This window comes from Eimeria tenella, genomic scaffold, assembly GCF_000499545.2.
Source record: "Eimeria tenella Houghton genomic scaffold, Eth_scaff44, whole genome shotgun sequence".
In the NCBI taxonomy this organism is placed as follows: domain Eukaryota; phylum Apicomplexa; class Conoidasida; order Eucoccidiorida; family Eimeriidae; genus Eimeria; species Eimeria tenella.
In genome coordinates this window covers 233,377-259,343 of record NW_013543367.1, presented here as the reverse complement: position 1 = coordinate 259,343, position 25,967 = coordinate 233,377, and the positions used below count along the sequence as shown (strand labels likewise).

The 25,967-nt window shown below is 55.9% G+C and overlaps 5 protein-coding genes across 5 annotated transcripts; 2 read left to right on the top strand and 3 right to left on the bottom strand.

The window, feature by feature from the left end:
- Positions 1 to 70: 70 nt before the first annotated feature.
- On the bottom strand, positions 71 to 3,207 carry ETH_00026155 (ATP synthase beta chain, putative; the record flags this gene model as incomplete). The annotated part of the gene is made up of 3 exons (XM_013377024.1): positions 71 to 1,188; positions 2,240 to 2,381; positions 2,743 to 3,207. 3 exons carry the CDS (start codon positions 3,205 to 3,207, stop codon positions 71 to 73), a joined length of 1,725 nt encoding a protein of 574 aa, XP_013232478.1.
- Positions 3,208 to 6,090: 2,883 nt separating this feature from the next.
- Positions 6,091 to 6,534, top strand: ETH_00026150 (uncharacterized protein; the record flags this gene model as incomplete). The annotated part of the gene is made up of 1 exon (XM_013377023.1): positions 6,091 to 6,534. The coding sequence occupies one exon, from the start codon at positions 6,091 to 6,093 to the stop codon at positions 6,532 to 6,534; it is 444 nt and encodes a 147-aa protein (XP_013232477.1).
- A 2,345-nt stretch (positions 6,535 to 8,879) lies between these two features.
- ETH_00026145 (enoyl-CoA hydratase/isomerase family protein, putative) lies at positions 8,880 to 10,822 on the bottom strand (the record flags this gene model as incomplete). The annotated part of the gene is made up of 7 exons (XM_013377022.1): positions 8,880 to 8,985; positions 9,210 to 9,282; positions 9,760 to 9,885; positions 9,991 to 10,099; positions 10,217 to 10,275; positions 10,493 to 10,612; positions 10,699 to 10,822. The coding sequence occupies 7 exons, from the start codon at positions 10,820 to 10,822 to the stop codon at positions 8,880 to 8,882; spliced, it is 717 nt and encodes a 238-aa protein (XP_013232476.1).
- Positions 10,823 to 12,700: 1,878 nt separating this feature from the next.
- On the bottom strand, positions 12,701 to 14,143 carry ETH_00026140 (vacuolar ATP synthase subunit c, putative; the record flags this gene model as incomplete). The annotated part of the gene is made up of 1 exon (XM_013377021.1): positions 12,701 to 14,143. The coding sequence occupies one exon, from the start codon at positions 14,141 to 14,143 to the stop codon at positions 12,701 to 12,703; it is 1,443 nt and encodes a 480-aa protein (XP_013232475.1).
- A 7,663-nt stretch (positions 14,144 to 21,806) lies between these two features.
- On the top strand, positions 21,807 to 24,490 carry ETH_00026135 (ATP-dependent RNA helicase, putative; the record flags this gene model as incomplete). The annotated part of the gene is made up of 2 exons (XM_013377020.1): positions 21,807 to 22,955; positions 23,450 to 24,490. 2 exons carry the CDS (start codon positions 21,807 to 21,809, stop codon positions 24,488 to 24,490), a joined length of 2,190 nt encoding a protein of 729 aa, XP_013232474.1.
- Positions 24,491 to 25,967: the final 1,477 nt, after the last annotated feature.

The following is a 25,967-nucleotide window of genomic DNA, read 5'->3' as shown; positions in this document are numbered from 1 at the left end:
CCCAGCAGCCGCAGCAGCAGCAGCAGCAGCAGCAGCAGCAGCAGCAGCAGCAGCAGCAGCAGGAGCGCAGTCAGAAGGCCGCGCGCTGGGCCATTTCGAGCGCCCTGGCCTTGACCTCCTGGAGGCCGCCGCACATGTAGAAGGCGGCCTCGGGAAGCTCGTCCGCCTGCCCCGAAAGAATGAACTCAGCAGCAGCCACGGTGTCCTCGACCTCGACGAACTTGCCCGGCTTCCCCGTGAAAACCTCCGCAACGGCGAAGGGCTGCGAGAGAAAACGCTGCAGCTTGCGGGCCCGCGAGACGGTGAGGCGGTCGCCCTCGCCGAGCTCCTCCAGGCCGAGGATGGCGATGATGTCCTGCAGGCCGCTGTACTCCTGCAGCAGCTGCTGCGCGCGGCGCGCGGCGGCGTAGTGCTGCGCGCCGACTGCAGCGGGCTGCAGCAGCCTGCTGCTGCTGTCCAGCGGGTCCACGGCGGGGTAAATGCCCAGCTCGCTGATCTTCCGCGACAGCACTGTGGTGGCGTCGAGGTGCGAGAAAGTTGCTGCTGGCGCGGGGTCCGTGAGGTCGTCTGCGGGGACGTACACGGCCTGCACCGAGGTGATCGAGCCTGCTGCTGCTGCAGCAATCCGCTCCTGCAGCAGCCCCAGCTCCGCCGCCAGCGTGGGCTGGTAGCCCACCGCCGAGGGGATCCGCCCCAGCAGCGCGGACACTTCGCTGCCGGCCTGCGTGAACCGGTAGATGTTGTCGATGAACAGCAGCACGTTTTGCTGCTCCTCGTCTCGGAAGTACTCCGCCACGGACAGCCCCGTCAGCGCCACCCGCGCCCGCGCCCCCGGCGGCTCGTTCATCTGCCCGTACACCAGCGCCGCCTTGCTCCCGCTGAAGTCGAACCGCTGCTGCTGCTGCTGCTGCTGCTGCTGCTGCTGCTGCTGCGGGGCCGCGGCCGGCAGCGCGCGGCGCCGGATCACGCCCGTCTGCAGCATCTCGTGGTACAGGTCGTTGCCTTCGCGCGTGCGCTCGCCCACGCCCGCGAACACCGAGAAGCCCCCGTGCTTCTTCGCCACGTTGTTTATCAACTCCATTATCAGCACGGTCTTCCCCACTCCCGCCCCGCCAAACAGCCCGATCTTCCCGCCCTTCGCGTACGGCGACATCAGGTCCACCACCTTTATCCCCGTCACCAGCATTCCTGCGGCACCACCCGCACCAGCAGCGGCTGCAGCAGCTGCAGCAGCTGCGGCGGCTGCGGCGGCTGCGGCGGCTGCAGCAGCTGCGGCGGCGACCCGCTGCTGCTGCACGCAGATATTTGCTAGGGCCCCACCAGTTCACTGCACAATAAGTGGCTCTACGGGCGAAACAAACAGGACGCATCCAACAACTGCCCTCAGCAGCAGCAGCAGCAGCTAGGACCAGCAGGCACCTGCAGCAGCAGATTGCTGCAGCAGCAGAACTGCATGCAGTGGGAAAAGCAACTTAAGAGCATAATTGAGAACTAAACGGAATTTAATGGACGAATCTGGACGAAATAAAACCAAAAACTGAGAACAGACTGTGAAGCTGAACGAAATACAGCCCTTTGCGCACCTTATTTCGTTCAAATTCACACAATGAAGTCGAACCAAATAAACTCAGATGAAATCAACTTCAAGAAAATAAACCACAATCTGATGATGTCCAACAAAGGCGAAGCAAACTGTGCCAAAGAAGTAACAAAAAAAGATGAATTCGGATGGAATTCAAACTAATTCGAACGAAATGAATCAAATAAGAGAAATTTAAATGAAGCAAAGCCACAAAGTCAGGAAAACAAATGAACCCAAATGAAACAATTCCAAAGAAATGAATGAAATAAAGTTTGCAAAAGAACTTCAAAGAATTGCACAAATGAAATGAATTCGAACAAGAAACCTCGAAAATGGACCGACAGTTGCAAAACAATTCCAAAGAAAAAATGAACAAAATGAAATGCACTGAATCCGAAATAAATAATTCAAATTAATTAAATCAAATTAAATCGACTAAATTTAATCAAATTGAATCCAAGAAACATTTCCAAAAGAAACTCAAAACGAGTTGAATCTGACGCGCGGAGCCGAATTGGAGTTTGCGGAAAGCCGAAGAATCTGGCTCGAAACAGGGTCAAAACGCGTCGAATTTTAGCAGAAAGTCTCTAAAACTGAAATAAAACCAAAATGAATTTAAGAAAAAGAATTAAAATTCAAAAAAAAACGAAAAATGACCTGGATCGCCGGCCATGTCTGCGAAAGGCGGCGCCGCGCGGTGAATGGGGTACTTGGTCCGCGCCAGAATCGGCCCGCAGCCGTCTATCGGCTCCCCCAGAACATTCATGATCCGTCCTAAAGTTTCCGGCCCCACGGGAACCTGAGCAGCAAACAAAAGCATTTCGAGGATTCAAGTTTGCTGCTGCTGCTCTCTGCTGCATTCTGCTGCATTCTGCGTCGCAAGAGCTGCAGAAAGAGCCCGCTAACGCCCTCCCACGCCCCGAAACTGCTGCAGCAGCAGCAGCAGCAACCGGAACGCCACGCGCAGCAGCAGCAGCAGCAGCAGCAGCAACCGGAACGCCACGCGCAGCAGCAGCAGCAGCGACAGCGACAAAGGCGACAACCGCAACAATGGCAGCAACGCCGCACACAGCAGCAGCAGCAACAACAGGAAGACCAGCAGCAGCAAAACACGTGCAGAAACAGCAGCAGCAGCAGCAACAGCAGCAGCAGCAAATCACTTGAATTGGGGCCCCTGTGTCTGAGACTGGCTGCCCCCTGACGAGGCCCTCAGTGGCGTCCATGGCAATTGTGCGGACAACATTTTCGCCCAAGTGCTGCGCCACTTCGAGCACGAGCCGCTGCGGCTGCTGTTGCTGCTGCTGCTGCCCCTGCTGCTGCTGCTGCTGCTGCTCTTCCGGCTCCAAGTGCACCTCCAGCGAATTCAAAATCGGAGGCAAAGGGCCCTCAAATTCCACATCAACAACAGCGCCAATTACCTGGGCAATGCGGCCCGTGGGGCCCTTCCGGGCCCCGCTTGCTGCTGCTGCTGCTGCTGAGGCCTTGGCTGCTGCTGCAGCAGGCGCAGCAGCAGCAGCTGCTGCTGCTGCTGAGGCGAAGCTGCGCGGCGCGAGGACGCTGCAGCGCGAGGCAGCCGGGGAAAGGCGGCCCCAGATGGAGGCCCCGCGGCTGAGGAGGGCCCGCATCTTGAACCGTAAACCGTAAACCCTAAACCCTAAACCCTAAACCCTAAACCCTAAACCCAAGACCTCGGAGCTCTGAAAGACAAACGCACACTCCAGAACAAGTGGGGGAGCTGCTGGAGCCTTCGCCCCGAGCACCCCGCTGGGGTGTACGTACAGCTGCGCGGGGGGAGCGGGCTCAAAAAGGGTTAATTTAAAAAGGAAAAAACGCAAAAAGTCCTTTCGATTGAGTTAAAACTTAAAGGAACACAAAAAAGCAGCAGCAACGACCCAAAGAGACACGCCCCAGACGCCTTCGCGGCTCACCTGCAAGAGAGCTGTGCTGAGGTGCACGTACACCTGAACAGACCCACTTTTTCGCGATCTCGAAAATCCTTTTTCCTCCTCAAATTAATCTTTTTACAAATCCCCAAAGGACCGACGGCCGGCGCCGACGCTGCACCCAGCAGCAGCAGCAGCAGCAGCTGCTGCTCCTGCTGCTCCTGCTGCTCCCGTTTCAAGCATGCTGCCGCTGGCTGCTGCAGCGGCTGCTGCTCCCACAGCCCTTTCTGCTGCTCCTTCTAATTCAATTAACTCATCAAAAGGCAAACTATTTAATTTAGTTTCAATTTCTTTATTTTAAATTGCCATTTGCTGTTGAAGAAGGAAAGCTGCGGCACGGGGGCTCTGCCGCTGCAGCAGCCGAGAAGCCGCTTCGTGGGGTGTCTTTGCTGCTGCTGCACATTCTGCTGCTGCTGCTGCTGCAGTTCCTGCTGCACAGTCTTCTGCTGCTGCACATTCTGGTGGTGCTGCTCAATTTGCTGCTGCAGCTCGGTGTGCTGCTGCGCCTTCGCTGGTTGTCTGCTGCTGAGCAGAGCAGCCGTGGAGCAGCTGCTGCTGCTGCTCTGCAGCGGAATGCAGCAGCAGCAGCAGCAAAGTGCTTCTCAAGGAGCAGCAAAAAGTGTTTTAGAGGCCCAACAGTGGCACTTGATCCACACCGTGCTGCGCTGCAGCAGCACAGCTGCAGTGTGCACTTACTGAAGTTTCCTGCTGCTGCTGTTTGCCCAATCTGCTGCTGCTGCAGCAGATTGGGCCACTGCTGCCGCAGCAGCAGCTGCCGCTGCTTCTGCTGCAGAGGCGCAGCAGTTCCCGCTGCTGCTCGATTTTTGTGCAGCAGCAGTTTACTTATTTTTGCTGCTAGATACAAAGAGGTGCCTTGTAAAGGCGGCTTTGCTGCTGCTTCTGCTGCTGCTGCAGTCCGCACAGCAGCAGCAGCACCCACAGAACGAGCCACGCAGCTGCAGCAGCAGGTGCACCGCTTTGTTGCCGCGGCTCTTTCTGCTGCTGCTGCTGCTGCTGCACATTAGTAGGAAGCTAGTGACCCTCGAAATACTGCAGCAGGCTCTGAAGCAGCAACCGGCATTGCTGCTGCTGCTGTGGGCAGCAGCTAGCGACAATGCTGCAGCACTACCGAAGCAGCAAAAGGACATTCCAGTTTGCTTCTCTACATTTGCTGCAGACAGCAGCAGCACAAGCGCCGCTGCCGCTTCTGCTGCAGCAGGAGCCCGGAAGCAGCAACACAGCTGCGGGCACGGGGGCGCCACTGCTGCTGCAGCAGCAGCAGCCAGCAACACGGCAGCAGCATGCTGCTGCAGCTCGTTTCAGGCTCTCTCGCAGTTGAGCGCCGCTTGAGAAGCAGAAAGCCAAGAGTTTCGTTTTGCTGCAGTCTGCAGCAGACCTTTTTAAAGCAGCAGCAGCAGGTGCTCCTGCTGCTGCTGTTGCTGCGCCACTGCTAGCTGCAGGTTCCACTGCTGTAGCAGCAGCGCTTGGCTGCTGCCACGAGACGCTGCAGCAGCAGCAGTAGGTACTGCTGTTGCTGCTGCTGCTGCTGCTGGCGTTGCTGCTGCTGCTGCTGCGTTGCTTCCAATGCCACACCATGCTGGCTAATTCATATTTGCTGCCTTTAAATTAATAATTTAAGTTGCATTTAAGTTTTACATTTGCTGCATTTGAATTGAATTAATATAAATTGCATTTTTTTAAATTGAATTTATTTGAATTTAAAATCATTTTGGAATTGAGATCTGATCCCCCCGCTTCTGCAGCAGCAGCTGCAGCAGCAGCAGCCCGCTTCCGCAGCAGCCTCTACTGCTGCTGCTGCTGCTGCTGCAGCCTAGTTCTGCAGCATCCTCTACTGCTGCTGCTGCTACTGCAGCAGCCTACTTCCGCACCAGCCTCTGCTGCTGCTACTGCTACTGCAGCTGCCTGCTTCCGCAGCTGCCTCTGCTGCTGCTACTACTGCTGCTGCTGCAGCCGCCTGCTTCCGCAGCAGCCTCTACTGCTGCTGCTGGTGCTGCTGCAGCAGCCTACTTCCACAGCAGCCTCTGCTGCTGCTACTCCTGCTGCTGCCGCTGCAGCACAGCTTGTGCATTTATTTATTGGAAAAAAAACAAAGCAGCACAAGTCTGGCCTCAAGAACAAATCTAAAAAAGAGCTGCTGCTAAGTCGGGAGAAAGCAGCAGCTGCTGCTTCGGCCACGCGAGCAGCAGCAGCAAAATACCAGCAGCAAACCTGCAGCAGCAAAGCAGCAGCAGGATCCCTGCAGAAGGCGCGAAAGTCTGTGCACGCACAGGGACCAGCGCGGGCACCAGCACTAGCAGCAGCAGCAGCAGCAGCAGCAGCAGCAGCAGCTGCAGCAGCAGCAGCAGCGTCAGTCTTGGGAGTCTTCTTCTGAGATGCGCAGCGGGACTCGGGGGCCCTCCGGAAGATTCAAAGTTGCTCTTCTGGCTTTATAAAAAAGTTCTTTCAATCTGCTGTTTTGCGCCTCCACCTGCAGTGTACGTACACCCCACGCCCCACACCCTGCAGCAGCAGCTGCTGCTGCTGCAGCTCGAGGCCCCCAGCTCAATGCGCTGCCCGCCGCAAGCCGTGCTGCAGCTGCAGCAGCAGCAACAGCAGCAGCAGGAACACGAGAACCACCAGCAGCAGCAAGAACAGCAGCAGCAACAGCAGCAAGAGGAACAGCAGCAGCAGGAACACAAGAACCAACAACAGCAACAGCAGCAGCGGCAACAGCAACAAAAACAACAACAGCTACAGCAGCACCAGCAACATGAGAACCACCACCACCACCACCGCCACCACCAACAGCAGCAACAACAGCAGCAGCAGCACCACCACCACCGCCGCCACCACCCTCACCAGCAGCACCTTCAGCAGCAGCAGCAGCAGCAGCAGCAGGAGTACCTGGTTCTGCGCTGCAGTGTGGGGGTTGTGCTGCGCGAGTCGCTGGTAGTAAGCCCTGAGTCTGTCTTCGTTTTGGTCGAAAGTCTTCAAAAAGAAAATAGTTAAAAAGCTGCAGCAGCAAAGCGCAGCCCAGGAAATGGCCCGGGTTTGGCTGCGCGAGCGCCCGGGGAAGAACCTGTACCGCGGCTGCGCGGGGTCTTCTTTGCGGTGCCGATCGAACGTCATTCTGCGCCAAACACTCCGAATTGATCCCAGTTGTCCAAATAATGCCAAAGAGTTCAAAAGAGTTCAAAGTTTGCGACAAAAGGCGCTTTTTTGCGCGAAAAAAGACCCGTTCTTCACCCAGTTACACCCCAAACGCCGCTCCGAGTTCCTGCTGCTGCAGCAACCCGCCACGAGCAGCAGGAAGAAGCAGCAGCGCCACGATGCAGAAGCCAATTCGCAATTTGCAAATTCGCAAATTTGCAAACAGAGAAAAAGTCCTTTTGCAAAGTTTTGTTCGCAAGTGGCGGCTGCAGCGCACAGAGGCGGGCTCGCGGGATCATCGGCAGCGGAGCAGCAAACGAGAGCACGGAAATGCCCAAAAGTTGTCTTTTTTTCTAATTTTGAATTCAAAAAAGACTTTTTCTTCCAATTCAATTCATTTAGTCCGTACGTTTCCTCTTCCGGCGGTGAAACCACGAAGGCTGCCGCTGGTCGGACCAGGGGCTGGGGCTGCATGTCAACACTTGCTGTGGGACAACCTCGGGATTTTGCTGCTTGCGGGTTCCAAAGAAAGACTTATTTCCGTTCAAATTCAATTTAATTCTTCGAAATGCTGCTAAGAAAGCAGAAGACACAGAAATTCCCGCATTTCCGCGTTAAGATCGCACAGCCACTCCGTCGGTGGCGAACTCGCGGGCCAGGTGTATGTACAGCTGGCAGCAGCAGCAGATAATTCAGTTTCAAGCAGCCACCGGCTTTAATTACTTCTTTTTGTTGTTTTACACTTCTTTGGAGGACTTTAAATAGTTGTTTTTGCTGTTTTACACTTCTTCGGAGTTGCTTTCCCAGCTTGCTGCTGAAGAACTTGCAATAGATCCAGGAGCGGGCGGCAGTCGCTGCGCAGTTGCAGTTCCGCCTTTTGTTCCTCTTTTAAATAGTTTTTGAAATTAAATTAGCAATTTTTTTGAATATCTTATCATAAGAATGGGCCCAAAATCCATTTATTTGACAATCCGCCATTTTCTTGTAAGTAGCATTCAGTTTAGAGCTGCTGCTGCAGAGTACTGCAGCAGAAGTGCCTTTGGCTGCGCGGCAGCTTCCAGTTGCTGCTGCTTCTCTGGCGAACTTGTGCTGCAGTGCGGCTTTTGATAGCTGCTGCTGCTGCTGAAGGCGCAGCAAAGGCTGCCAAATCCGGAGCCTCATTTGCCCCATGCAGCAGCTAGCAGCAGCAGCAAATCTCAGCAGCTCGTAGCAGCTGCTGCAGCCGCCCAGGGGCGCCTATTCTCATTTGTGGCGCTGCAGCAGCGAAGCAGCAAACAGAACTCGAAAAGACAGAAGTGCTGCAGCAGCCAGCAATTCGAGTTGCTGCTGCTTCCCGGAAGGGGGCTCTGAAGCTCTAGATGCAAAGAGAAACTGCTGTTGCCGCTGCTACTGCTGGTGCTGCTGCTGGAAGTAACCAGCTGAGGCTACTCGAGGGCGGGCTGCAGCTGCGCTGCTGAAGGGCCCCAGCAGCAGCTCCTCTAGGGCTGCTGCTGCTGCTGCTGCTGCTGCTGCTGCTGCACTGACTGCTGCGGCTGTTTTGGCTCTCCTGCGCGCTGCTGCATGCAGTTAAAGAGGAAAAGACTCAAATACAAAAATAGACGAAATGCTAGTTAACTAACTTCACCTTTGCTTTTGCTGCTGGAGTGCAGCCCAGACGCAACTGGAGGGTATTCTGCAGTTTGCTGCAGCTGCTGCAGCAAGGTGTAGCTGCTGCAGCTGCTGCAGCTGCTGCAGCTGCTGCTGCAGTTGCCGCAGCGGCTGCAGCTGCTGCGTTTCGGGTCCCTTCTTAAATGCGAGAAACGAAGAGGACAAGAGTCGCAACGAAAGACAAGATGGGAGGCGCCCTTTTGGGCTGCAGCAGCAGCAGGAAGCAGCAGCAGCAGCAGCAGCAGCAGGAAGCAGCAGCCAGCTTGCTTCAGGCGCCGCTGCTGTTGCTGCTGTTAGCTCCAATTCAACTTTTCAAAAAGCTGCAGCAGCTCCCAGACGACGCAAAGATCTCTCAGCCTCTAAACTCGGCCCTGCTAGCGGCTCTGTCGCCTCGCAGCAGTAGCAGCAGCTGCTGCTGCTGCTGCTGCGGCTGTGCCCTGCGCCCAGCTTTCTGCAGCAGCAGCTGCTGCTGCTGCAGCAAGCTGCATGCTGCTGCGCCTAGAGTTTGGAATGGCTGCAGAGTGTTTGAACTTTGCGTAAAGTGGAACTCCGCAACTTCACATTTTTGAAACTTTTGCAACTTGGGGAACAATCTGCATGACGCCGCCAACTCCCGAGCTCAGGAGTTTTATTTCTTCAGCAAATATCTCTTCTTTTAATCCCCTGAAGAAAAATTAAAATAAAAAGGAAAGAAATAAAGAAGACCTTCGTTCTCCGCGCTTTGCAGCGAGCCCCGGCAGCTGCTCCAGCTGCTGCAGTTGCTGCAGCTGCTGCAGCGCAGCAGAAGCGGATTGCAGCTGCAAGTAAACACTCCGGCGATGGCGAAGAGAAAACTTAGGAGTTAATAAACTTTTAAAGTCTTTTTCTCATTTTACCGACCCACTTACTTGTACAGAATTTTGCTGGCTCCTCTGGGAGCTTCGCGAGCTGCCAAGGCTTGGGCTTGCTGCAGCACTTCGCCTTCACACAAGAAACACCCGCCCAGCCCCCCGATCTCCCCCGAAAATAACTCTTTTCTGTTGCAAAAAGACTAAATAAATCTTATTTAGAAGACTAATTGCAGAAATGCTGCTGCTGCTGCTGCTGCTGCGTGGCCAGAGGCTGCGCAGCAGCAGCTACCGGGAAACAGAGGCCGAGCTGCAAAAGCCTGTTTGAGAAGAATATTCTTCGAATTTGTCACGGTTATAGAGTGTTTTTTAGACATTTAAGTTTTAAAAGTAGTATAAGTTCTTCAAGTTCTCCAGCTGCTTCCTCCTTAAGGCTTATTTCAGCTTGAAGTGAACGCCCGAGCAGCAGCGCAGGGAGGGCTGTGAACTTGAACGCCCAAAGCCTTTCGTTGCCTCACTAATGCTGGCAATACTTCACACTAATTCATATTAATTTAAAAAAAGATTTTTTTCGAAATCTGAATTCGGAGTGTGGCAAGAAAGCTCTGACCTGGGTCGCAAGCCGCGTCGACTATGCGGCTTCGAAGGCAGTCTTCGCCGGTCCATCTTCGGGCCCCCAGAATCGTAGAGGCCCACAAACTTCTGTCGATTTTGCTTTTAATAATTGCGCACATGCCTGCGTCGCAAGAAGGAGCAAAATGTGTCTGGTTTGCTTGCTGCAGCGCAGCAGACCGGCTGCTGCTGCTGCTGCTGCGCTGCTGGGGAAGCAGCAAACTCGCACCTGGCGTCAGAGGCAGCCCGTTGTCTACTTCGTTGATGCACAAAAAGCCTCTTTTCCTGTTCATGACGCGAAAGTCGCAAGCAAGGGCAAGCATGGCTCCTCCTGCAAACTGCGGAGCAGCACAGCAGAAGCCGGGGAGGGCTCAAGCCCACAAGATAGGGGCTGCGGAGGCGCTGAGAACGGGAAAGCTGCTGAAATTAATATCATTTAATAATAGTGGACTTACTGCGTGGCCGTTTATGGCTGCTACGAGGGGAACTGGAAAGGAAAGCAGGCGGCTGAGAACTGACGGAGAAGCAGCAGGCGCGTCGAGCAGCACAACCACTTGAAAAACATGAATTTCGGATTTTCACTCTGGGATTTTTAAGGGCTACGGGAATAGTGGGGATTATGAACTGTCAATAAATCCTTCTGAAATGCATATCGCACCATATTTGGTCCTTGTTTGGCTCGCAAAGACCAGATGTGCATCAGGGTCTAAGGAATTCAAGTTTCAGCTCACGGCAGTGAAAAGACCCCAAAAGCTCCTTCGGCTGCGCCATTAGAACGTCAAGATTGAGGCCGTTGCTAAAGAACTTTCCTTCGCCCGTTATTACGCAGGCTGTAGGGCCGTCCTTGGCTTCTGAAGAACAAAGACTCAGATTGTTTAAGTTTCTGGAAAGGAAAGCTGGCGAATCTGAATACGGCGGGGCCTCTTCAGGCGCGCACCTATTTTTGTTAGAAGCTGCTCGATGTCCTGGATGAATTCGAAGTCAATTCGGTTTTCATTTGTGCCAAGATGAATTGTGTAGACACCCCCCTGTGAAGGACCGAGCAGCTTGGGGTACTCCATGGTGAACGACTTGTGCGGGAGACGAGAAGGAACTTGCAGATTACAAATATAAATGTGGTTTTCAACAAATAAAATTAGTTTTAAGAAATAAAATCCGGCGCAGCCGACGGTTCTTTGCAAGAAGAAGCGCAGCAGGTGGGCTGCGGTGACCCAGCCCACGGGAGTGGCGGGGGTGGTTCTGCAGCATTTTCGGGGCGGCAGTTCTTTGAATTTTCGCCGAAATAACAGTAAAAATGGCTTTTAAAAGCCTTTGCATTTGACTCAAAGACAAGATTCCTCAAATAAAGAATGCTTCCTGGACGAGACTGGTCCACCGGCGTTCTTGCCTGGTGCCCACTGGTCAAGTTGAACTGCATCTTCCGATGCGTGTCGAATCCGCTTTTTCTTTGCGAATAAAGCTATTTCTAAAACTCAAAAATGCCTTTTGTTTATGAAAAAGGTCTGCAAATAAATTAATTTCTAAAATTTAGAGATCCCTTTTCTCCACGGAAAAGGCTGCTGGCAGTGCGGAGTGTCGGGAGCGCCGACACTGCAGGACAGCTGAAGCGCGGGCAGCCAGGCCGCAAGTAAAGAATTAAAAATGCATTTTCCGCACTTTTTTTGAAAAATCTGCATAACTCTTATTTTCTAAACAATTGAGCTCTTCAGAGGAGCGAGGGACTGGCTAGAAGCCCCGAAAGTGGCGAAAACTGCAGCCAAACTCTAGTGGCACTTAGTCTGCAGCGGAGTGAACTCCTCTGTTTGCTGCTGGTTTGCTGCTGGGCGAAGCATAAAGGTGAAGTTTTGCGTTTGCACTTCGCTGCAACTGTTCTCGCGGGCCGCCAGCCTGCTGCCGCAGCTGCTGCAGAGCTGCTGCAGAGCTGCTGCAGAGCAGCAAGTGCAGCACTTTCTGCTTCCCCGCCTGCTGCTGCAGCAGCAGCGGCGCTCCTTGGCCTGGCCCTAGCGGCGAACAGGACCAGTGGTTCATCTGGGGGGAGGTTTCCCTGCTGTGAACGCGCTGGGCAAATTCGAGTTGGAGTTCTCCGGCCGCTGCCGCTGCCGCCGCTGCTGCTGCTGCTGCAGCTGCAGCAGCAGCAGCGCCGCCGCCCGTGGCCTGCGGCTGTCTTGATGTTTTTTAAAATGCGAAATGGCTCAAACCCCTGCCTGCCTGCCGGTGCTCTGAGAGTGCACTTGCTGCTAGCTGGGGCTCTAGCTGAGGGTTCTGGCCAGCTAGCTGGCCAGCTAGCTAGCCAGCCAGCCAGCTAGCTAGCTAGCTAGCTAGCCAGCTAGCCAGGGCTCTTGCTTAGGGGCGTGCTGCCACCACATGGTGGCCTTGCTGCACGAAAAAAACGAGCGCAGCCCACAAATGCACATGAAGAGACTTTTGGGGATTTGAAGAAAGAAATGAAATGACTGCAAAGAAGGAAAAGAACTTGGGCGCTCGACGGGCTCGGGTGTACAGACACTCGAATTGAAACTGCGGAACGCGCGCCCCTCCTCCCCCATCGCCCTCTGTGGGGCTCTTGAAAGACACGCAAAGCCACGAGCTGCCGTGCCGCTGCTGCTGCTGCTGCTGCTGCAGTTGGTGCTGCTGCAGTTGGTGCTGCTGGTGTCCTCGCTGCCGGCGCCCCTGGCACCGCTGTCGCTGCTGTGCGCAGATGGCTGCCGGTGCTGCTGGCGCCCTGCAGCGGGCGCTGGTGCTGTTCGCTGCTGCTGCTGTTCTGGAGCTGCTGCTGCTGTTCCGGAGCTGCTGCTGCTGTGCTGCTGCTCTGTCCCGCTGCTGCTGGCGGCTCGGGCGCGCAAGTTTGCGCAAAAATTCCGCGGAAGCGCGGAAGTCCGGGGAAAGCGGCGGAAGGGCGGGGAGGGAGGGCCCGGGGCCGTGGGGTGTACGTACAGCGGTCAGGCGGCGAAGGGCTGGAGGGTGATGAGGACGTAGGGGTAGAAGTCTTCGTTGTCAGTGGGCTCAGAAGTGTCTTTTGCGTAGAATCTGTTGCCAAAAAGGCCGGGAGGAGTGAGGAGGGCGTGGAGTTCCTTGTGGATCTTGGGCTCCTTGGCGGGGTCGAGCGGGCGCAGGAAGAGCGCGACGAAGTTGGCCGGAACGCCGAAGCGCAGCACCGCGTCGCAGAAGACGCGCATGGCTTTCAAGTGGAGCCAAGAAACGAAAATGTCGGAGAAAGCTGCGAAGCAAACGCGGGAAAGAAAGCTTTCGTGTTTGGTCTGCTCGGCGATCGCTCGCGAGCGATGCTCGGCGACGCGCAGGTACACGTGCTCGCTGTAGACGAACTCGCGCACGGCGAAGCCGCGCTCCTTCGCAGCGCTCTTGAAGGCCTCCAGCCCCTTCTTGAAGAGCACCACGCGCCACAGACAGACCCCCTCCTTGTCGGGAGGCACTGCGAACTTCTTCGCGGAGCGCGGGACCACCAGCGGGCTCAGCTTCTCGTAGCAGCGCAGCCACTCGGGCTCGGCCTGCAGCGGCACGCAGGCGACGGCGGTGGTCAGGTGTTCGGAGTCGACGAAGTCTCCGGGCTGGACCACCGCGGGCGTGAGCAGGTCCAGCAGTTCGCGCTGCGCGTAGACCAGTGGTTCGCGGCCGGCCGGACCAGTGGTCTGCTGCCGCACCTCCTGCCACACCGCGACCTTGGCCCGCACCTCCTCCTCCAGCTTCGCCACGGCCTGCACAATCGCCTCCAGGTTCTCGCGGATGGCCCGCGCCTTCGGGAACTTCGCCTCGTCCCACGTGAACCTCCGGATGTACTGCTCCACGCTCAGCGAGTGCCGCTGCCACACCACCTTCAGCTGCGCCTCGGGGTCCAGCTCCAGCGCCTGCCGCTCCACGCGCCGCAGCGCAGCCTCCACCGCGGCGTCTTGGCGCTGCAGCGCGTCGACTGCGCGGATGAGGTCGTCGAAGGAGCCGAATTTGAGGCCCGTGGGCACGTCGAAGAGGCCCACGTCGTCGCACAGCGGCGCCCGCGCGCCCAGCAGCGTGTTTCGGATCTTCGAGTGCACCAGCTCCACCGTCTGGCTCTCCCGCAGCGTGCTCGCCACCAGCCAGAAGGGCGGCCGCGCGCCCCGCCGCCCGTTCTTGGCCTCCCCCGCCCCCGACATTGCCTGCTGCTGCTGCTGCTGCTGCTGCGGCGGCGCTGCGGCGGCGGGCGGCGGCCGCCGCGCCGCTTCACCCGCTAACAAGCTCCTCGCGAAGCCCCCGGCCCCCCACGCCCCGCATGTGCGACGCCGCTGCCGCCCGCTTCGACTTCCAACGCCGACGCGCACTGCGCAGACGCCACTTCCAAGCCCCAGCCCACGACGCCCGCACCCGCTGCCCACCGACGGCGCCCTGCACATGCGCGCTTTCGAAGCCGCTTCGCGCCCCAAACCACTCTCCCCACCTCCAAACGCACAATCCTCCACTTCGCCGCGCTAAAACGCCCAAACGAACCCCCCTGCGCCGCCCCAGAGGCATGCTCCGCAGCGAGCTCCGGCCTGCTGCTGCTGCTGCGTCAACGCCGCCCGCTGCCCATACACCCCAACCAGCACCCGATCTCCAGCGAAAATCCTCTTCAAATGAACATCCCCAACGACCAAACAACTTAGTGCTCGCTTAATACTCCCCAATTCCCCTGCAGATCCTCCACACGCCCTCTCCAGCCCGCTTGGGGCTGCTGGCAGCGAACTGCTGCAGCCCGCGACAGCTCTATGCCCGCGGCTGCCGCCCCAGCCAGCCACAATCCTCTCCACCCTACACCCTTTCCAGACCGCTCTAACCGAAGTAAATTGAACTTTTGCCTTTTTTTGCAGCTTTATGACGCTTTGCGACCCGCAGAAGGGTGCAGATCGGACGCACCGCTCAAGGTGACGCGCAACGCCGTGGGGGCCACCCACGGCTGCACGAACTGCCCCTCTCCCCCTATAATGGCCAGCAGCAACCCACACCCACGCACACACAGGCAGCCCGCGCTGACAGCCTCGCAGCAGGGTAGCACTCTGCTGCAGCAGCACGTCTCAGTAGCAGCAGCCAGCCACAGCCGCAGCAGAGAGCAGAGAGCAGAGAGCAGAGAGCCACAGCTCCTCCGCAGCGAGCCCCCAGCAGCAGCAGTTCTGTGAGCCATAAAGCCCAACAGCTGAAAGCTAAGTGTGAGGAACTGCGCATGCGCATGCAGAGAAACAGCCAGCTGCCCCGCGGGTTTCAGCGGTGGCATAGAGCTGTTGGCCAAAAGGCTAACGGGCACAACAAGTTCAACAAGTAATCGACAGTTTGAAACTTCTAAGAAAAGGGCTGAGCCCAGAGCGTTTCTAGTGCGCATTAAAGGGGCCCCAAAAGCCCCTGAAGTTCGGTAACAGAAACGTTGTTAAGAGCCTTCCTGGAAAAAAGAAAAAAGTGGAATTCAATAATGTGGGGCTATTGGCCCGTCTGCAAGCCTGGGACTTGAACAGCTTTGCCCCAGTACACAACCATGTGCCAAAAGTGTTGTATTAAATATGAAGAACTGAAAACGGGTCAAACAAAAGCTCCATAGTAGGCCCTGCGTGCCACAAAGAGTTAAGTTACTGGGGGAGTCTGAATAACGCTGAAAAAGAAATTAAGTTGGGAACACCGTAGAGCTCGCAGATGTGATAAAGCGAGCCACGTTAGAGCCAAAAGATGAGTTCCTATTCCTCTGCTACGCAAAACTTGCTAGGAAGTGTGTATGTTAATGACGAACCAGCGAAATTGCAGAGCTGCAATTGAGGAAGCCGCAAAAGCCCTTCCTTGCCTCAACTGACCCTCGCTGGCCATCAAAGAGAGGCCGCTGAAGTGCCTAGGTGGCACCCATGCTGCAGGGAGAATGGGCGAAGGCTGCACTGGTAGGGCTGGACCAGGCGTGCAACTTCGGCGGGGAAAAAATGGTCCAATGGACCGATCTTCGGGGATTTTAAGTGCAGAGACGAGGCTCGTCGAGTACGAAGCAGCGGTGTAGTCTGCCTCCAAAGATTTTCAAGAAGTGAATAACAAGTGTCCGTACAGGAAAAGTAATTCGTACTTCCATGACAACCTTTTGCCGCCTTCTCTCCGCTAGCAACTGCGCCCGGTGCAGCGGCAGTCTTGAGCAACACAGGCGCAACAGTTATGTTTTGAGGAGTCTAGATACTATAGCGTACCCGCAAAATCCGTACAAATGCCGTAGAACATGCAATATCGCTTCAACGCCATCCGCTAACTGGGCGGAATTGTGCTCTAGCATTGCATATGGGTGAGAAATTCTAGATATCAGCCCTCTGCTCAACAAATGCAGGCATTCCCCGCTTCAAAAAACTCACTTAGCCCATTACAGTCAGCTCTTCTTGAAGCTGAGGAGAGCTTTAAATATTCCAAAAGCCTAACACAGGATTTTTCTTCAAAGCTGCAGAAGCTTCAGCCGAGGACGAGAACCTGTCACAAGAGAACCATACTAATGTTCCTCTCTTTGGGTTTGCCAATATATTCAAGCTCCCTACAGTCACAACTCCAATGGTGCTTCTTGATAAGACGGTATAAGGAGAGCTTTTTTTGTTCGAAGTTCAACATGGAGGTAAAGGCTCCGCCAGAACCAGTCAAGATCAACTGCTTGCTACGCTGTCTTGTATCGATCAAAGACAGGCACAATTCGCCTCCAATTACTGCTAGCTCGTTTGTTTTGTCACCTCGCGTAGGGAAATAACAGCTAAGTGGTGAGGCAGTTCAGATGTTCTTAAAGTGCAACTCCTGTGTCTGCGTACTAAGGCCCGAAAAAAAAATAGACTGACTCTGTCGGCGAGGTGAAGTGGGCAGCTGCGGCAAACACGTTTCTAACCTAAAGAGATGCTGGGTTACACGAGGCCACAGAGGGTCTAGACTGAAGCAGAGCAGTATTACACATCAGTGCGCCATGCTGCTCGTTTCCCCCTGACTTTTAAAACTCAAACTTAGTACACAGTGTTACGTTTTGTGTTTCCGCTTCTGTTCGTTTCTCCTACACATGTTGCAGCTGCACACATTACACTTCGGGGCGTTGTAGGATTATGATTCCCAGCATTTCCCCAGGCCCTTAAGTTGCCTCACCACCGCATCTCCTGCGGAGCACCCACTTTAATAAAGACTGTTGGGACCGAAGCCCAAGACAAATGGAATATAATGGTATCAGGCTCGCAGCATTTGCCACATGAGGTGATATTTTGAGCGTCTGTGAAATGCGCTCGCGTGCCAGGGAGAAATGTTACTTTCGGCCGCAAACAGCTACAAAGACAAAGAGTGTTATCTCCTCTCCACAAACTCGAAACGGTTTGACCTTAGCTTCTACCCATTTGGCTACTTAGCTGTTATCTGTGCAATCCCTTTTTTCAGTCAGTGGGCCTCATAGGGCTGCAAAAAGCTGCTCACAAAGCGGAATGCTGCCCAACTCACAAGCCATGCGCATTTGATCTGAGAAGGTCTGCCTTCCACTCTACAATAGCGCTATGCAAGACTCTGAATATACTATCTTCCTTGCGTATTAATACGGTATACAGACAGCCCTTGTGGGAGCATTTGGCTCCAGGTGAGGAGTCAGTGGCTGCCCCAGCCAGTCGGCGTCGCAGAAAAGATCCGGACCGGGACCTGGCAGTTCCGTTTCTCTTATGTGTCCCATTGTTGACAGCGTACAGCAGGTTTTAGACAATTCGCGCTATAAAACCGGCAAGTTCACGACAGATGTGTCAGAGACGCGCAGTCTCTGGGCAGTCCACGCGTCTCGTAAAATTGCACAGGGCTGGAGGGCCTCCCAAATACAGTAGTATTCAACAAAATATCAAAGTCAGCGAAAACAGAATAGTTTAAGCATACTGCGCTGGAGCAACAGGTCGCGCAACATCGACGCAGGCGGCCCGTTGTGTCCGTCTACATTCTACATCAGCAGGACCCACACCTTCAAAAATTGAGAACTAACTACTACGCTGTGAAAGGCAAAGGCATTGCTGGAGGCAAAGGGCAGAGATACGGTAGGACAAAGCCTTTGGCGGACCCGTTTCTGCCACTGGCCGCCGCTAGATGGATGCCATCAGGATCTGCCTACTTGGAGCGCAGAGTGTCCCATCTCCCTTTACCCCCACTTAATGCCGTTTCGAAGTGCCTCCTCTGTTAACGGCGTGCAGGCTGGCGAGTTAGGCTGCTTGCAGACCAGACCTGTAATGCACGGCACTACAGTGTAGCCCAGAAATAGCATTCAGGGTCATACAATTCAGGATGCGTGCTTTGAGGTACTAGTTTCAGCCAATAAACGCCTATAGAGACTTAGTACTCGGACGATGAGGCCTCCTGTTGAGTGCAGGAGGTAGGGCTGCCGAGAAACACTGAGGCTTCAGCTTGCCGCACGCTCACGCGCTGGCGTAGAGGCGCCTCAGGAAGACCACTGAAGACCACTGCTACCATTTTAAGGCTTCTTTACCACTTTGTGCTGACAGCGGCCGCTAGCTGCCTTTTCAGTAGGCCAGTGTGCATTTGTCTGTTTGCTCTGCTTCGCTCTAGCATGCGTTTTGTCTTTCGGTTTCGCTTGCCAACTGCCTTTGAGCTGCCGTTGTAGTGGCCGCGCATGCTGGGGCATTGATTATGCTGGTGCAACTCTTGCGGAATCCGGCCACGGACCGCAAGCTAAGCTGTAGCACAGACACACCACAATAGTTCCATAATAAGCCTACAGTGAGCCTATAGTGATTTGTTCCGTGGGAAGAACACAATATAATGCAATATTAGTATCAGGTCAGATCAATTAGGCAGATGATAGAGCCACCTAGCTATTAAAGCCAGCTAACTATAAGAGACTCAAACTGCTAGGAGCGGCAACTTGTAGCGCCAGAAGCCTATCAAGGTTTTGACGACTGACTGAAATGCAAAAACGCCGACACAACTTAGGGGGTCAGAGCAGAGGCAGATGTTTTTGTGGTCTCCTTTTCATGAAGAAAAAGGACTAGAAACATGACTTGAGACTAATTATGTGAATTTAAATGGTGTTTGCGTGATTTATCAGTAAGCTTCTCGCAGAAGAGCACTTTGGCGTGTGTGTTGTGGCAGCAGTGAGTCCGCCCGAGCGCTACAGCAACGTCTGCAGTCGAGGTTTTAGAGAGGATGCCTCTCGAGATGCCTTTGGGCCATCTTGAGCTTTATGTTGAACCTCCGTTGGTGCTTACATTAGTCGCTGCAAGTGACTAAAGGTGCAGCTGGCATAGTTTTGTCAAGTCTTTCTTGCACTGAGGCTTCCGTGAGTCTCGCCTTGTTTGCCTTGGTGTGAGTATAGGAGTATAGAAAATCTCAGGTACAGTGGAGCAAAGGACCAATAAGGTTGTGCCTCTTTAGCCCCATATTTTTAAGGTTGTGGAATGCTACTTGTGACTACAGGTGGCAGTTCTACAGACACATATATTGGGGCATGCCGTTCGCTTCAATGCCTTCATATTTGTTCCCATTAGCAGCCTTATATTTCTGAATAAAATGGTCGCTTTCGGCAGAGCTGCGAATAGAGAGTCTGTAGCCTGCTTGGGTTCAAATCTATGGATCGTCCACAGAGCAGGGACCCCAAGGGCGCATACAGCACACCTTACCACCCCCCACCAGTCAACTACATCGCACACAGCTATCAGTGGCCTTTTATTGTGGAAAAAAATTGAGCCAACTGAAGCGTGCAGCTGCCTGAGAATTATTTAGTTCATAGCCCTACTCTATGTTCCTCTATCGCTATCGCCACTCGGCGCAGCACCTGCGCAAAGGAAAAGAATCCTCCTGCTGTTTGCAAACCACATACTCCAAAAGCAAATCATGTCTTTAGTTAGCAACAATTGAACTTGTGGAATTCCAGGCCCATATTGTAAGTATCAAATAAGCTTGCAGATGCCTCAGGCGCTTCGTTTTAAACGAAGGATGGAACGGTTGCAGTGGGGACTTCAGTTCCTGCAAGATTCACTCTGCACGACTCAGATGATTGCCCTGTCACACATACTCCTCACTTTTTTCTCGAGTGTTGGATACTTGGAGAACGCTTCCAAAACAACCTTTTCTATATGTACAGGATCCGCTTACGTGGACCAACCTGTGTGTTGCTGGAAAGTAGTTGAAGGACTTCAATCTGCCACTGCTCTGGTGGCAGAAGCCTAGCTTCGCATGGCCTTGATGCGTATGAGTCCCAGACTCACCGACATACGTGAAAAGAAGGAATAGGCTAAACTAGATTTTCTAAAACGAAAGATTTGCGGCGTCTGGCCATGCATCAGCTGATCCCTTAGACCTCTTCCCTTGTCTTTGAAAACACTCTTTTAATGCTCCTGAATTCGGCAGTAGTGTTAAGCCAAAAAGCCGACCCGACTAGATTCAACCCTAATATGCAAAACTCGCTGCCAAGCCTTCCTCTCTTCCCGAACAGAAGAGCGCTAGTTGCGGCAACGGCGTGTGCAAGTCCAAAAGAAGTGGGCTAAACTTAAATAAAGGGGGACTATCATCCAAAAAAACAATTTGTAGGAGCTGCAGCTCCATTGATTGTACTTAGAGTTCCTTTCTGAAGGCGATTTTGCTCTCTGAAGCGGTGCTAAGGCCCTGACATTCAATGTTATCGTAGACCAAAACCAGGTAGTAACGTAGTTTATTATTCATTCCAGTAATTATGCATGAAGGGTCTTGAGTGACAAAAGTGTGGACTTTCGGGTTGGCCATGTGGCCCCTCTAAGCCCAGCAACGAGTTTTGCTGGCGATTTGGACACTGTGAGTGAGCAGCAGTGTACGTACACCTGAACGCCGAAAACTATTTAGATTGCGGTACTCTGTTAACATCAGTTTGAAGTATCTCTTAAAGCCTAAGGCCTTCGTGAAAAGCCCGAAAACGGGTGATACCAGTGAAACCCGTACAACTCCAACTAAAGCTGATGCTTGGTGGGGAATGGCCCCGAACTTCGGGGCTTGGCCGCGGGCATAAGGAGCCCCAGGCCTGTTGCTGGGGCGCGGGGTATATAGTTTAGAAGCAGCTTTTGAGTTGGAGTGCAGCCGCTGGAGCAGCCAGAAGCTGGGAGCCCGCTGACCCGCGCCCACAGCCCGCGATCCCCGGCCAGGAGATCCACGCCTGCACTCGAAGGCGCTGCGTGGAGATATATAAGGCTGCGAAGAAGCAGCAAGAGAGCCAAATGGCGATAAGAGAAGACCCGCTTGGCCCGCTGGCGCCCGCCGGGCATGCAGACCTAAGGGGTGGTGGGCCAGGGCACCAACGGGCGGAACCCTGCGGCGGAGGCGCGGGAGAAGAGCGAAGTACGAGAAGAAGTTTAAATAGTTTCGGCGGAGAAGTCGCAGAATTAAAAATTGGGGGCCAAGAGCATCGCAAGGAAGCGCCGCAGCGCCCGGGCGAAACGGCCCGGTGTGGGTCTCGCGGGGTCTGTAGGGGCTCTCAGGTCTCGAATTTAGAAGAAGAGGAATATACTAATGGTTTTGTTTGTGCAGAGAGGGGTAATTTTGAGAATTGAGGAGGAAGAGAAAGGAAAAGCCCCGTTGCGGTTGCTAGCATGACGCAGGCTGCAGCATAAGCGCCCACAACAGCAGCAGCGGTTGCAGCAGCAGCTGCGTTGGGCGTCTGTTTCTGCATGGAGCTGTTTCGCGTTGGTGGCCGTGTCTGGTTAGAATTAAATGTTACTGTCTTAATTAAATTGGTTCCTTAGGCGTTGTTCGTTTCGGGAGTCTTGAAACTCCGGCTGCTTCTTCTCTGCCGGGCCCCTCCCCACCGCTGCAGTCGCTACACCGCGACAGGAAGCTGTGCTGCTCTTCGCGGCCGCCTGTCCGATCTGGTTGTTTATTTCTTTTTCCCGGATTGCTGATTGTCAGCTGTGCCCTCCGCGAGGCCTCATTTGCCCGTTGGCGGCTTTTTGCTCCCGCTTTCCCCCGCATGCCTCCGTCGGGTTCGGGTTTCGGAACGGTGTTCCTTTAGCTCTGTGCATCTGCTGCTGCGCTGGCGTTGCCCGTTGCCCCGCGAATTCGAGTTGGCTCTTTGTCTCTTTCTTTAATTCCACGATGGATGGAGCATCAACGGCCCTGTCGTCGGCCCCGCCTGCGGACGCCGCGCCGGCCAAGTACATTCCGCCTCACCTTCGTCGACAGCAGCAGCAGCAGCAGCAGCAGGGCTCCGCCGCGTCCGCGGCGTCTGCGGCTTCTCCCTCGGTATCTTCTGCTGCGAGTTACCCGTCGTACCCTTCGGGGGGCACTGGGGGCTGTTCCGCGGGCCCCGGGTTCTCGGGGGCCCCCGGGGGCCCCCGCGAGGGCTCCATGAACGGCCGCCGGGGGGCCCCGGGGAGTTCTCCGGAGTCGCGGAGCCGGTTCAGTTGTTTGGCGGAGCGTCCGTCTCCGTCGAGCGAGTTCCGGGGGGCCCACCAGGACGGGCGGGCGGGGGCGGGGGCCCCGGGGGGCCCCCCGGGGGGCGCGTCGGGGGGGGCCCCCGGGGGGCCCCCCGGGGGCCCCGCGGCCGCGGACGGGCTGCCCGCGGGCCCCAGGGGCCCCGGGGCCCGCGGGGCCCGCAACAGCCACACAGGCACCGGGTGGGACGTGCGGGACGGGCGGGCGTTCCGGAGCGACCGGCTGAGCGAAGTGTTCAGCCCCGAGAAGCAGCAAAGCACGGGAATAAAGTTCGACGCGTACGACAAAGTGCCCGTGGAGTTGAAGGGGCGGGGCTGCGAGAAGATCCTGCCGGTGGAGTCCTTCGAAGAGATTGGCTGCAAGTTCTCGCCGCTGCTGATGGAGAACGTGGCCCGCGTGAACTACAGCAGGCCCACGCCCATTCAGAAGAACTCCATTCCCACCATTCTCGCGGGCCGCGACCTGATGGCCTGCGCGCAGACGGGCTCCGGCAAAACGGCGGCTTTCCTGTACCCCATCATCGCGCAGATGCTGCAGACGGGGCCCCCCCCGCTGCCGCCTGCGGAGCGGGGGGGCCCCTCCTCCTACAGGCGCAGCGTGTACCCTGTGTGCCTCGTCTTGTCGCCCACGCGCGAGCTCGCCATGCAGATCTACCAGGAGGCCCGCAAGTTCCAGTTCGGAACTGGAATCCGCACTGTTCCCGTCTACGGAGGCTCCCAAATCAAAAAGCAACTCATGGACTTGGACGCGGGCTGCGACATTTGCGTCGCCACCCCGGGCAGGCTCGCAGACGTCCTTGAGAGGCGCAAGGTCGGCTCCTGCTGCTGCTGCTGCTGCTGCTGGGTCGCGGCCGATCTGCTGCTCCTGCGTGGAGCTGGCTTTCAGGCTTTGCGAGGAAAACTTGGCTTTGGCTTTTGCTTCTTATTTCCCCGCCTGGGGAGCAGTCTGGCCGCTGGACGCCGCAGCTCACGGCGCTCGCGGACTCAGCCGCATTTCTTGAACAGAGTCGCATGCGCAACCGATATTGCATTTCCGTGGTTCCTTTTGTGAATGCGAATAATGCGGCGAAATATGTTTGCTGTTTAACTTTCATCTGCTGCAGTGGACTGAGGTGTCGTGTCTGCAGAGGAAACGGGCGATTCAAGTTTCCCGGTCTCGGGTTTGTGATCTATGTTTTTTCGCGGATTTCGTTCGGCTTTTTTTGCATTATTCGGTTTTATTTAACTGTTTTTGCGTATTTGGGGCGCAGCAGCTGGAGATGTGTGCGTTAGCTGCTGGTTCCTGGTGGTTGCTGCTGCGTGCAGATTCGCCTGGCGCTGGTGAGCTACTTGGTGCTGGACGAGGCGGACCGCATGCTGGACATGGGATTTTTGCCGCAAATAAAGTCGATTGTGGACGACTTTGATTTGCCTCCGTGTCCTTCTCCGGGTTCCGTTTCGGGAGAGGGTCCTGGAGGTGTCAGGGGCCGTCAGACGATCATGTTTTCGGCGACGTTTCCGAAGGAAATTCAAATGTTGGCGAAGGATTTCATGCACGACTACATTTACCTGGCGGTGGGCCGCGTGGGGAGCACGAACGAGTTCATCCGGCAGCGGCTGCTGTACGCCGACGAAGACCAGAAGATAAAGTTGCTGGTGAATCTGCTGCGGGAGTCGGAGAAGGGGCTGGTGATAGTCTTCGTGGAGACCAAGAAGAAGGCCGACATGATCGAAGACTACTTGTTGAACGAGTCTTTCCCCGCGATCTCGATCCACGGCGACCGAACTCAGGAAGAACGCGAAGACGCGCTGCGCCATTTCAAGTCCGGCCGCCGGCCGATCTTGGTGGCCACCGACGTCGCCGCGCGCGGCCTCGACATTTCAAATGTCAAACATGTTATAAATTACGACTTGCCTTCCAACATAGACGACTACGTGCACCGGATCGGCCGCACGGGCCGCGCGGGCAACTTGGGCTTGGCCACTTCCTTCGTCAACGAGCAGAACAGACCCATTCTCCGCGACTTGCTGCACCTTCTCGAGGAAGCAAACCAGGAAATTCCCAGTTTCCTGCATCCCCTGGTGGTTTCCTGCACTTCTTCTTCGCTGCGGCTCGGCGGCCGCGGCGGCTTCGGCCGCATGGCCAGCAGCAGCAGCAGCAGCAGACTCGGCGGCGCCCCCGCGTCCTTCAGCAGCAGAACTGCTGCTGGCGCTGCAGGCGCTTACTCCATAGGCGGCGGCGGCCGCATGGCTGCTGCTTCGGACTGGCGCACGGAAGCAGCAGCGCCCGGCCGGCCCACGGGCTTCACTGCAGGCATTGGCTTTGCTGCAGACAGAAACCCCGGGCCCGCTCGCGACGCCTGGTAGCTCTGCAGCAGCGCCAGTTGCTGCTGCTGCTGCAGCAGATGAGGCAGCAGCCGCTGCAGCAGATGAGGCAGCAGCCGCGCTGCAGCAGCCGCTGCAGCAGATGAGGCAGCAGCCACGCTGCAGCAGCCGCTGCAGCAGATGAGGCAGCAGCCGCGCTGCAGCAGCCGCTGCAGCAGCTGCGGCGGCGGCAGCGGCGGCAGGTGGGATGCGGGCAGTGTGCAGTCAGACACTCAGCGTGTCTGCCTCCAGGGGCGCCGCCACGCACCGCCAGCAGCAGCAGCAGCAGCAGCAGCAGCAGCAGCAGCAGCAGCAGCAGCAGCAGCAGCAGCAGCAGCAGCAGCAGCAGCAACAGCAGCAGCAGCAGCAGCAGCAGCAGCAGCAGCAGCAGGTGTGAGGGCGTTTGTGTCTGTATTGCGGCCGAATTGAATAGAGTTTTGTTTGCAAGGGGGCAGCGGCGAGGCCTCGAGCGGCGCCTCACTTTTGCTGCTCGGCTTTGCGACTGCACATTTACAGAATATGCAGCTTTGCGAGAACTTGCTGGCAACCTGAAGCAAATGTAACTTTACTGGCCTAGTCTAGCAGCAGCAGTAGCAGCAACTGCAGCAGCAGCAGCAGCAACTGCAGCAACGGTGAGCCGGGCGCAGCAAAAAAGTGGCCTACGGCCCCTGGGCGCGCTGCGCGGCCCACTGAGCCGTGGCGCAACGGGGTGCTGCAGCAGGAGCAAGCCTGCAGCAGCAGCAGCAAGCCTGCAGCAGCAGCAGCAAGCCTGCAGCAGCAGCAATCAGAGCCTGGGCTGCGCAGCACTTCCTGGGCGGGTAAGTGCAGACAAAGAAGAGGGTTTGAGAGGAAGCAAAAACACAACCGCACCCTCCCCTCAGCCCTGCCAGCCCCCCGCTGCTGCTGCTGCTGCTGCTGCTCTCTGGTTTTGCTGCCGCACCTTGAGCGCCTCAGAACGGGCGCCGGCAGCAGCAGCAGCAGCAGCAGCAGCGGGGACCAGGGTAGTTTGGGCTGCTGCTGCAGGCGATTGCTGCTGTGCGAGGGCTGCTCTGCTGCGGCTTCCGCCCCACACAAGAAGTGCATAGATGAAATAAATAGAAATGTTTATTTATAAATATATTTAATTATAAAACCTTTTTAGAATATTCACAAAAGAAACAAATAAATAGAGGCCTTCTCGCGCTGTTGCACCCTCGGACCTCTCCTACCGGGGCCCCACAGGTGACCCCCGGAGGGCCCCCAAGCGGGGCCCCCACAGTGGCCCCCAGGGGCCCCCAGGGGGAGTGGGGGGCCCCTTGGAGGGTCCTCTGAGTTCCGAAGCAGCTGCCAATTAAGGCCAAGGGGGCCCCAGGGGCCCCTCTGGGGGCCCCCGGGGGTCTTAGCTATGTGCAGCTAGCTGCAGCTAGCTGCAGCTAGCTACAGCTAGCTGGGAGCCCTAGGCAGCTAGCTGCAGCTAGCTGGGGGCAGCTGTGGCTAGCTG